General features: G+C 40.2%; 1 protein-coding gene across 1 annotated transcript; it reads right to left on the bottom strand.

Moving 5' to 3' along the window:
• Positions 1–39: 39 nt before the first annotated feature.
• On the bottom strand, positions 40–7,872 carry LOC142659835 (uncharacterized). The gene is made up of 4 exons (XM_075836341.1): positions 7,753–7,872; positions 5,143–5,667; positions 3,319–3,396; positions 40–1,367 (listed from the first exon to the last, which is right to left on the bottom strand). The coding sequence occupies exons 1-3, from the start codon at positions 7,802–7,804 to the stop codon at positions 3,335–3,337; spliced, it is 639 nt and encodes a 212-aa protein (XP_075692456.1). The 5' UTR covers positions 7,805–7,872; the 3' UTR covers positions 40–1,367; positions 3,319–3,334.
• Between the last annotated feature and the right edge of the window lie 4,609 nt (positions 7,873–12,481).

The raw sequence follows: 12,481 nt of genomic DNA, 5'->3' as shown, positions 1-12,481 counted from the left end.
ACTGTAAAATAGTGCTGAAATGTGGACATTATCCACAGCGCAAATCAAGAACGAGTTTAATAATACAAAATGCAAGTAACAAACAAGCAGGTAATATCGGCGTCAGATGTATCTAAAGTTAGTATCTACATTTGGTTATTTTTGTGTATGATGGGTAACTCATGCACATAATCATTATTCATTAGCAGCCCTGACCAGATATTTTCTCAACCTAAGCAAAGGCAGATCTGTCTTTATTGGGGATATTATAGAGTATATTGATATTTATATGCTATTTGCAGACCGGTATATAAAGTACATTTGAACAATTTATAAAATATATACCGTGCACACTTCTTAAATAGTCGGAGCAGGTAAAGAAACGGAGCGTCCAAACTTCCCTTTAGCACATAAAACAAATAACAACTTTACTGCTCAAATGACCAAAATTAGTCCACAAAGAGCAAGTCCTACATTCAGGGAGGATAAGGCCCTGTTCATACAGAGTTTTTTTTGCACAAAAAAAAAAAAAACGGCAGATTTTGACCTGCCTGCGCTTTTTCAGTGCATTTTGCCTGCGGCCATTGAGGACCATGGGCAAAAAAAGCAGCGAAAAATTTATATCCAGCGCCGCAGGTTTTTTCTGCCTTCCATTGATTTCATTGGGAGGTCAAGAATGCCGCTTTTTTTCCCCGCAAGCGGCTAAAAGCCACCCGGGAACGAAAAACGCCTCTGCTTTCCATTGAAATCAATGGGGGGCGATTTCGGACGTTTTTTGGTGCTGATTTCGACGCGGTTTCCTTGTCAAAATCAGCAACAGAAACTCTGTGTGAACTGGGCCTAACTCGCCCTTACACCACGAGGAAAGGCAAATTGCGATGCTCGGCACTTTTTCAGATGACGGTCAGCTGGGCTCTGTAGTTCTGCCCTTGACAAGACGAGCTCGTCTGGATTTTCCACCAAGCCTATTTTGTTCAGAAAAACGCATGCCCCGAAAAAAGCCATCAGGGCATAACCCAGGGTCGAGCAGATACTTGGCGTGCGGTTTTGTTACTTGCATTTTGTGAGTATTATTGAACTCCTTCTTGATTTGCGCTGTTGTGCGGTGCTACTGTATGTCCGCATCACAATTGCCATGCTGAGCATCGGAATTTGCCTTTCCTTATGGTGTAAGGGGGAGTAGTACTCCCTTTATGTAGGACTTGCTCTTTGTGGACTTATTTTGGTAGTATTTACATCTTCCCGTTCTGACATATTTGGTCACTAAATCCCAGAATCCTTTCCTATTGACTTTCTTCAAGTGCTCCATGGATAATTTGAGGCCTAGAATGACTGTTTACATAGAGGTCAATTCCGTAAATGTAATCTGCTTGAAATGACGAGGTCCTCTGTGAAGAGAAAATACATTATTATCACCCAAATATTCTACTAAATTGTAAGAAATAATAATAAAACAATTATAATTATTATATTTCTGACAATTGCCACATTATCAAGGCTGTTTTTATCCCGGTAACTGGGATTAGTATGGGAGTGCCAATTAAATCAGTAAAATGTAGTGTAAAACACCCCAAATGTGACCTTTTTTTAAACGTTTGGGAGGCAGGTTGTATAAATAAATTTACAAAAAATGAATATCCCCATTAATAAAATGCCCGTTTTCCAGCCATATCTGAAGCCCTAGCCCCAACACAATCAAAGCAGACATCAAACGATGGTGGATAAAAATATACATTGTATTTTTTTTATGTGATTACAAAAATAGTTTGCAATTGTTCTGCGGCTGGCTTGTCAGCTTTGCTGTGTAGACTGGTACAGGGTGCGCTGAGTAATATCACTAAAGGGTGGGGGAGTTAGGCTATATTTCCAACTGTGTTGTAGTTTCCATTTATAACATAAACAATGATCTTTCATATGCCAGACCTTATAGACTTATGATGGGGTCTGTTGTTTTGACTATTCTTCCCGTCAAATCTGACGAAATCTGTGACGGAGGCTTCAAATGAAAGCTGTATTGTACTGCTGGAGGCCTAGATATGGCAGGATAGCAGCACTATGCATAGATAAGGCTCTGTATGCAGCTCCCCTGTCACTTTCTGGGGAGAGGCTGGACTTCATCACTGTCTGGAGACATTTAGGTCAATTGACTCCCATTTAATTCAGCTGCCATAAAGCACACACTCTGCTGCAATATCTATACAGACAATACAGGAAGTATGTGCCTCCAATATGGCCGTCTCCAAGAAAGCATTAAAACAAACAAAAAAAAACCCAGAGCAAATACTTTCGGCCTTATTTTTTTTAAACCGTCTAATCGTAAAACTGTCCTTGTTGCTCACATGAACCAATCAGAGCTCAGCTTTAATTTCTCAAACTGCTCTGGAAAAATGAAAGCAAAGCTCTGATTAGTTGCTATGGGCAACAAGGCCAGTTTTTCTGTTAGACAATTTTAGTTGTCATGAAAAACATTAAAGTGTAAGTAAACGTTCGAAAAACTCAGTGACATGTCAGAAGTTTTGATCGGTGGGGTCAGAGCACTGAGACCCCCACCAATTGCTAAAACGAAGCTGGAGAAGTGCCCGTGTGAGCGCTCAGCCGCTTCGCTTCTGTTCGGCTTTTTCCGGAAATCAATGTATCGGAGTACGTGCTCAATAGAAAGTCTATGAGCCCGTACTCCAATACATCAGCTTTCCGGAAAAAGGCGAACCGAAAAGAAGCGGCTCAGCGCTCACACGGGCACTTCTGCCGTTTCATTTTAACGATAGGTGGAGGACTCAGTGCTCGGACCCCCACCAATCAAAACTTCTGACATGTCACTATGACATGCAAGAAGTTTGTTGAATGTTTAGTTACCCTTTAAGCAAAAATCCCTTTAATAGCCTAAAACATAAATTCTAGCCGGCCAATCAGCTTGTGTGTAAAACTGCTAAAAAAAATCTCATCATTAAAGGGTTTCAATTCTTTACACATGAGGACCCATGTCGGTAATATGGAGGCATTTTGCGCCGCCATATAGTGCTCTGTATGGCGCTATATTATGGAGATATTCTCCATTAGAAGCAATGTAATGCTTCTATGTCAGAAGAGCGCCACAATTTGGCATCCGATGGCACATGCCATACATTTTTCTATATGGAATTGGGGGCTTATGGAGGTACAGTAGGGGCCTATAGAAGTCTATAGGTGGTGTAGTTCGGAGGTTTTGATACATATATTTCCTCTTTTCGGATGATATGACCATGCCCACACTACAAGCATAAATCCTATGTATTGATAAATATCTGATAAATGACCAGAAAGTGGGAAATTTTTGTATATTTTGGAATTCTTGGAACTTACATCAGTCAGTTGTGAATTACTTGAGAAGAAAACCTGGAAGCAGAGCCAGGAGAATGAGAGGAATCAAAGGACCACAACCTGGAAAATAATCAAAATAAACTTTTTACAATCTAAGTTACACTCGATTCCGATTCCTTCAATTTAATCATATCTGCCATCGCTTCTTGGACGCCAAATTTGCCTCCTTAAAGAGTACCTGTCAGCTCTCCATACTGGTCTGTTTTAGTAAATGTTTGTATTCCCAATAAGAGTTTAAAATAAAAATAAATATGTCCTCTGTTATTCTTCCTGGAAAACTATTAAAAGTTACTAATTCACTTTGTATAAATACAGCTGGTAGTGAGTCTTAAGGACAACGCTAGAAAATGTATGCAAAATAGCTCCAGAAGGAAGAAGGGTCACACATTGACTCATAGGGTAGTCGCCTATAGGTGGCATTTACTTCTGGAGGAAGGTATATCCCTACACAGTCTCACACTGTCAGCATGTATGGACACGCCCCAGTGACAAGAAGAATGGTAACACCCAGTTGTCAATTTATCCATACATTTCCAGGAGGAATAACAGAGGAATGGCACAACGTAGAGTTCAAAATAAAAGATACTCCAGAAATGTAACTTCATGTGGAATACATCTATTTACTATTTTAGACATGTCAGGAGAGCAAGCAGGTCCTCTTTAAAGGAAAACTACTTTTTAACAACAACTCTACACATATCATTAAAATCTACATAATATGTTGAGCAACTTTGTAAAGCCTTTGTTTTACTAATATTGTACTGATATTGACCTACATGATGTTTTCTCCCATTCGGGACCCTCATCTATTAGCCAGAGCAGAGCGCAGCCACATGGAGTCTCTCACTCTGGAGGACCCAGCATGTCCATGCACTACAACTACAGCCCATTGAGTTCTATAAGAACTGTGTAATGCTTAGTTTCCCCTTTGGGAGTGCTGTAGGGAAATTGAACACTTGCTGCCAGATTGCTCCATAATTTACAGTTGATCTCTGGGATTCCCTGTGATCACCTTATAGTTGGGGAACCCTTTTAATAAAAAAGGGATTTTCGAAAGTAGAGAGTCCTTTTAACTCAGGATTAACTAATAGGGTCTCTGGAAATAGACTTTCTAAAGCAGACAATCCCTTCAAGGCCAGAGTGATGCTGTAATGTGTAGGGACTACTCATCTTTTATTGCACAGTGCTGCTATTGTATCCTGGCTGGCACTGGTTATTGCCATGTAGCCTGGGCCAAGCAATAGAACTTATGATGGACAGTGGAGGGAGGGTCTTCACCAAAAATGAGAAAATATTTTTAGGTGAGGTTGGATCACTATCCTAAAATAAGGCCAAGCACACATTGTATAATGTCTATAAAGTTATGTCAATTTCTAATACACTGTGCGGCAAATTTACTACCTGTTTTTGGACACGCTCAACAAGGGGGCGTGGCTCAGTGGGAAAGGGGTGTGTCTAGTAGAAAGGGGTGTGACTAAAGATGTGACACCATGCGGAAAAAATGTGAACCAAATTTATCATACGGCGTGCACCACTTTGGCACATTTTCTGAATACCTGGCAAAATCTCTGCTTGCTGTCAGTAGATGGAAATAATTTTGTTTTCAAAACATGCTTAAATTCCATCCTGATCAAGTCCAAATGTCACAGATACAAGACAGAGCTCTGATACATTGAGACGAGCCAAGCACCTGTGTCTGCTGGACAAGATTAGGACGAGTTAGAAGTAGAGAGCTATTCTTCCTTACTTACATATACAGTCACAAATATTTATTTTTTACTAAGTACTTTAAGGTTGTCAACTCACACAGGGGAGATTGTCCATTTCCTTGTCCTTTATCATCTTCCTCAATCATCGTAGTAGTGGTAATGAATTCAGCATTAAGGCTAAATACTGTAGATGTTCTGCTTGCGCGTAACGAGCCAAGTGATGTAGTGGCTCTATTATACATAACATCTAGGCTGATTGTGAATCCATCACTTTCACCATCTACTATCTCAGGGCTTACACTGATTTCCGGGTCAACGTGCATTACGAGCCGTAGTGACTCATTAATGGAATTGGAATAGGTCAAACTTTTTCCATTACTTGCCCTTAAGGTCAACGACACCTCGACTTTTGGCTCTTGGATCATTGATGTGCAGAGGCGATCGGAGGAATTGCTGCATTTGGTTTCATTCTTCTGGACTCCAACTGTGTACCGGAATGGGTTCTTGGCTGATGAAGTGAAGACTGCTGTCGCAATATCCGTGTCTCCGATGTGCGTTGACGGGACCGAAACCAAAACTTCTAGATGGTTCTTGATCTGCTGAAATCTTTCGGCTCCAATTACTAAAGAAATAGCAAGAGAGTTAGGGTATGTGCACACACACTAATTACGTCCGTAATTGACGGACGTATTTTGGCCGGAAGACCCGGACCGAACTCACTGCAGGGAGCCGGGCTCCTAGCATCATAGTTATGTACGATGCTAGGAGTCCCTGCCTCTGCAGGACAACTGTCCCGTACTGTAATCATGTTTTCAGTACGGGACAGTAGTTCCACGGAGAGGCAGGGACTCCTAGCGTCGTACATAACTATGATGCTAGGAGCCCGGCTCCCTGCACTGTGTTCGGTCCGGTACTTGCGGCCGAAATACGTCCGTCAATTACGGACGTAATTAGTGTGTGTGCACATACCCTTAGAGTTGCACAAAGGAACACAGACTCCATAAAGCAGATGAGGAGCCTCAGTCACATGACATTAGGGCCACTTTGGTGGAGGCGCTCTTTATGGTAGTCAATGGGGGTTTCAAAACCTTCATATCTGGTTGACATGTCAGACACCACTTTAATTATGGTACTGCAAGATTTATTGAACCCCCTCAGGATTGAGCCATTTGTGGCCTTTGGGAACCCCCACAAAAAGTTATCTTTTTTTTTTTCATATGAGTATATGGAATCTAGTTTTTTTGCATGACAAGTTGTAGTTTTGGGTGTGTATAGGTTAGTGTTTCATTTTTACTATTTTCGTTTTGTGGGGACAAGCAAATAAGACTCCATCCTGCCATGTTTTTTTCAGCGTTGACCGTTGACTATATTTATAGTACAGGTTATGATATAGGGATGCCAAATATGTGGGGGTTACGGTATATTACTGTACATGTATTTTATTAAAAAAAAGATATAATTGTGTTATCTTTTTAAAAAAACAAAAAAACATTTACGATACTTTTTGCTTTTTTTATTTTGTGACCCTTAAAGGGACCTCAGATTTTCATAAATGTTTTAATAAAAATATACTGCCATACTTCTATATGTCAGTATACTGTGCCTGTGCACATGCTCATGTTAGGGATTTTACAAAAACAGCCCTGGGGACGTTTGCCTGGTTCCCGAGCTGTCTCCATATTGACTGGGGCCGGCGATCATGAGTCTCCACTTGTACAGTGCCGAAATCAGGTTTTCTCTGATCCCAGCAGTTCCCGCGCAAGTATGGCTGTGTATTACAACTGTCCTCCCGCCAGAAATCCCTTGATGTACTATTATGTCAATGTTCAGAAAAGGGGTTAGAGAGAACATATCATTAGATGGGCTCATTAATAATAATATATTGTTATAGGGGTAGGAGCTCTGTTTCCCTAATATTGAGTTCTGTATTCACTGCTCATCCTCCACAGCCTGTTTAACCAAATATAAAGATTCCGGTGACACACGTCCACCTGTTTTTGGACCTTCTCTATCTTATTGATGGCTGTTTGGAGTAGATGGCTCCAGTTATTATCGCAATATACCAAGTGGGGTCTTAGGGGTTTGCACTACAGTCCTTCACATTACAGAAACATCTCATAGTGCTTGGAACCTCACATCATCTTCATCAACATCATCATCAACATCTTTGTCAACATCATCACCATCATTATCAACCTCTTCATCATCATCATCGTCAATATCATCAACATCTTCATCAACATTATCATCATCATCATCATCATCAAAATCATTATCTTCATCAACCTCTTCAACAACATCATCATCATCATCAGCATCTTCATCAATATCATCAACATCAACAATATCATCATCATCTTCTTCAACATCATCATCAAAATCATCATCAACATCAACATCATTATCTTCATCAACATCTTCATCATTAACATCATTAACATCATCAACGTAAACATCAACATCTTTATCTTCATCAATATCATCATCATCATCACCATCATTATCAACATCTTCATCAACGTAATCAACATCATCATCATTATCTTCATCAACATAATCATCAACATTATCATCATTATCTTCAACGTAATCATCAACATCATCATCAACATCTTCATCATTAACATCATCATCAACGTAAACATCATCAACATTATCATCAACGTCAATATCATCAACATCATCATCATCATCATCCTTCACTTACCAAGTGCACAGAGAGTGAGGACAATCCAGGTTTTCTTTCCACAGTCCATCATTCAGCCTTTGTCAGAATCGATTTGGTGCTCTGGTCCAGAACTTCTCAGTTGCACAGAACTGAATCTACTGAAAGATGAGACGGACCCAACAGGCACTTTTCATTTATATCTCATGCAAGGATTAATCTGACCATTTATATCGATTACCAAAAGGAAGTTTCACAATCCAAATTGTGCCAAGAGGAAATGTTATTGAAGCGCTATGTCTACATAGTTACATAATTACAGTTACTTAGATGATCGGGAAAAGAAGAACAAAGTCCATCAAGTTCAACCTTTTATACTTCCAAATTTCAGTTGATTTAGAGGAAGTCGACCCCGCACCTAAATGGCTTAGAAACAATTCACCATAATGTAGAATAAATTCCATATTGACCCCTGCTGGGAACCGGCATCCCTGGAAGATGTCTAACCCTTTCTTAAATCTGTCCGCACTTTTAGCCGTTACATCCTATGGGATCAGGCTCCATAACTTCATGGTTTGGACAGTAAAGTAATGCGTTTCGACTTTATGATGAAATTGCACTTCCTTTAACCGCAAGCAGGGACCCCGTCTACTCCGTGGGGTCCTCAAAAAGAATAACTTATCATATTGATTTTTATTCACTTTGTAGAATAAAACAGTTCTTTTTCACTAAGTCTATTAAAGGTGTTATGGAAATGGAAAGGTTTTGACTATTATGGTCTTTTTCTCCCTTTCCAGTGGCGAGAATGATCCCTTTTGGCCCCTAAACTTTAAGACTCATTTAAAAGTGTTGAACAGGATCAGAAAACCATAGCTGCTTTCTCCAGAAACAGCGCCACATCTGTTCATGGGTTGTGTGTGGCATTGCAGCTCAGACAAATTCACTTAATATTGATCATGTGGGGGAGGAGACTTATCAGGTGCTGGACCCCATATATATATATATATATATATATATATATATATATATATATATATATATATACACACACACACACACACACACACACACACACACACACACAGTGTATCAGTGTGATTGGTGCAACTTTCTAACTTCTTTTTAATAAAATTATTTTAACTTTTTGAGATACAGCTGCTTTGTATCCTGTATACGGAGCAGCTGTATCTAGCGATAAAACCTGTATTCGTCAGGTCAGCAGAACTGACAGGTTAAGTGTCAGCGGGTCCTGCTTGCCTCTGACATGCAGGATCCACCTGTTATCAGTCACATCTGAGTAGAGTTATGAACTTAGCGGGTTCTGCGTGATCGAGATGTTCCCGATCACATCGGTCACTGAACCCATCAGTCCGGTTGACCTGACGGATACATGATTCAGTTGTAGCTACAGCTGCTCTGTATACATGATACAAAGCAGCTGTACCTCAAAAAGTACAAATCATTTTAATAAAAATAAATTAGAAAGTTGCACCAATCACACTGATACACTGGTTTATTTTTTTTTTTAAATAGTCGCTTTCGAAGGTGTACATGGCCTTTAATTCTATCAGACACGTTGTACCATAGGGGCACACTGTAGCTGGCACTGTATGGGGGTACTGTAACAAAAATACCTCAGTTGCTACAGACCCTAGATCTATCTATCTATCTATCTATCTATCTATCTATCTACTGTAATCTACAGTGGATTTAAAAAGTCCACACACCCCTGTTAAAATGCCAGGTATTTGTCATGTTATGAAATCAGTACAAGATGAATCATTTCAGAATTTTTTCCACCTTTAACTGGTTGCCGACACAGGACGAGAATGCTCGTTCTGAGCGGCGAGTACTTGGCGCATTAGGACGAGCATTCTCGTCCTGTGTGACAGCCGTCTGTGCGCACGATCGAGAACGGGGCAACGGCTGTAATACACAGCCACGGCCCCGCTCTGACAGCAGAGAGAAGAGAAACATCCTCGCTCTGCCGTTATAACCCTTTGAATGTCGCGATGAAAGCTGATCGCGGCGTTCAAGGAGCGGGGACTGCACTTTGATCGCGTCACAGAAGATAACTGTGACGCGATCAAAGCCCATAACTTGTATGGCCAGACAGCCCAGGGTCCATTGAAGGACCCCAGGGCTGTCTGAACATATTTCCTGTTAGGGCATACTGAGGTATGCCCTAACAACTGCCTGTGTACTATCCGTAAACAGGCTAATGTACTGTAATATAGATCTATGCCAGTGCATTACAGTTACAAAATCAAAATGATAAATCCCTTTATGGGATTAAAAAAAAAGTTAAATGAATGTAAAAAAAAATTAATGATAAATAAATAAAATCAAAAGTAAAGAAAATACACAGAAACACACATTTTTTTATAATAAATAAACTTTTTAAAATATAAGTCCCAAAACATGAAATAATATAGACATATTTGGTATCGCCACGACCGTAACAACCTGTGCAACAAATGTATAACATTGTTTATGATGATCGGTGTATGGTGTAAAAAAAAAAATATATATATTAAAACTGCTGCGGAACTGCTTTTTTTCTGCATTTTCGCCAAAATAAAAATTTATAGAAATTAAACGATAATGTATTTGTACCAAAAAATGGTACCTACATATAGTATAACTCGTCGCGCAAAAAACAAAGTCTCATACAACTAAGTCGTACAAAAAATAAGAGTTATGAGCGTCGGGATGCAAAAAGGGAAATATAAAAAATAATTTTGTCCTCAAGGCCAAAATTTGCCGTGTCCTTAAGGGGTTAATGTGACCCATAATATGTACAATTCTGTTTAAAACGAACTGAAATCATTTAGAGAGGAAAAATATAAATAACAAAACTGCAATAATGTGGTTGCATAAGTGTGAACACGCTCTTATAATTGGGGATGTGGTTGTGTTCAGAATTAGCCAATCACATTTAGACTCATGTTAAATAGTAGTCAGTACACAGCCGCCATTATTAAGTGATTCTGAGTAACCCCATATAAAGTTCAGCTGTTCGATTAGGATTTTCCTGACATTTTCTTTGTTGCATGTGACAAAAAGAAGCCATGGTCCGTAAAGAGCTTACAACACATCAAAGATATCTGATTGTTGAAAGGCATCAGTCAGGAGAAGGGTACCAAAGAATTTCCAAGGCTTTAGATATACCATGGAACACGGTGAAGACGGTCATCAAGAAGTTTACATTTGGCACAACAACAACCTATTGCATTAGCACTTTATGTTAAGAATACATGTCTTGGTTATATAATAACACCTGTGGTGTTTGAAATTATCTTTTTTGCTATATCTTTTAACTCTCTCTGCAATGTTTAATGATTAGGAATAGCCCCATTATCACTGCTTAGTGACATTATATGTTATAAATGGGACAGTTTGAGGGGTTGAACAGCTTATAGTGTTTTGTACCTCCGTGTGTTGTTGTCTTGTACCACTTTGGTACTTTTTATTGTTTTTATATATTGGTGTGTGTTTTTCTATAATATATTGAAAAAAATGTCTTATTTGTTAATTTATTGAGTGTTCATTTGCATTGTTTCACACCACTTCCTCTCTTTGTTATGATGGGGTAGGGAGACAGACATGTGAGCCCTAATCTACCCGCCACTCAGTCCCTGCCTACTTGCAACGGCCCGTCCTAGGCGACGGCGTACAACTGGGCGACGGTCCCTACGCTCAATAAGTGCACGACAGACAAACAGACAAGGGTACACAGAAGCTAAGGGAAATGGGGCAGTTGACCACGGCAACACCGTGAGCAACAAGAGTAGTGAACGAGCCGAGTCAAACCAGGAGTGTACGAGGTACCAATCACAGAGCAGGAGCGTAGTCAGTAAAGCCAAGGTCAAAATGAAGCAAGGTCAATAATAATAGCAGGAGCAGCAGAGCCAGGAAACAGGAAAGAATCACAGGCAAAGGAGGAGCAGGAAATGCAGGTATAAATAGACAGAGGGCGGGAGCTAGCTCCGTCTGGCCAGGCTGTGATAGGCTCTCTCACTCCTCAGCCTCCCAGCCTGACTGGTAGAAGATCGTGTCACTCTCTCAGACCTAGGAGCAGGTGCAGACTGATTACCCACGGGCGTCGACACAGAAGCTGTGTCTGGCAGATCCTTTACACTCTTGTATGCGTATCCGAAGGATAGGTCATACAAATCAAAATTACGGTAAATCCTTATAAGAAATTGTGCCAGTAAAAAAGGAAAAAGTATAGACTTACAAAACTGGTTTAGAAATCACCTAAAATAGAAATTGCCTAAGAGATTGCAGAACTCTGACAAAGAACGTATTTCATTTCCAAACTCCTTGATTTTGTTTCAACATAAATGTGTGACCCTCGCCGATAGATAGAATGTAGTAACAGCATATGTATAGAAAAGAACCATGCCACTACATCTCCTGTCGCCTCCACTCTGCTTTTTCCCTGCAGCTAAAATAGGCCAACCATGTGGCCTCAGAAGACAGGTGACTTTCCTAGTGCTTCTGGCATTACACTGTAGCGATCGTTTGGGGTCACAATGGTCAGACCCCTGCTGATCAGACTTTGGTGACACCCTAGTGATTTGCCACCAATGTCTATCCTGAACCACCCCTATTGGCGCAGTTCTTTCTATACGGTAGTAATGTAGCTTTGTGTTACATCATGATGCAAAGTAGGAATTTTGACTAACAGAGAAGGTTGTGATTGTTGCAGAGAATCAGGCATTTCTGTAAGTGATGACTGGTGACGCTATACTATTTGCGCTTTGGC

This window comes from Rhinoderma darwinii, chromosome 8 (genome assembly GCF_050947455.1).
Source record: "Rhinoderma darwinii isolate aRhiDar2 chromosome 8, aRhiDar2.hap1, whole genome shotgun sequence".
Lineage (NCBI taxonomy): Eukaryota > Metazoa > Chordata > Amphibia > Anura > Rhinodermatidae > Rhinoderma > Rhinoderma darwinii.
Note: the sequence above shows the minus strand (reverse complement) of the source record. Positions and strands in the feature narration are given on the sequence as shown.

Bases quoted from the DNA above. Each gene is read 5' to 3' on its own strand.
- LOC142659835 (XM_075836341.1), bottom strand. From the start codon at position 7,804: ATGATGGACTGTGGAAAGAAAACCTGGATTGTCCTCACTCTCTGTGCA. The intron at 5,668-7,752 runs GTAAGTGAAGGA...CTATTTCTTTAG, and splicing joins CCTCACTCTCTGTGCACTTG to TAATTGGAGCCGAAAGATTT. The intron at 3,397-5,142 runs GTGAGTTGACAA...ATTATTTTCCAG, and splicing joins AAATGGACAATCTCCCCTGT to GTTGTGGTCCTTTGATTCCT.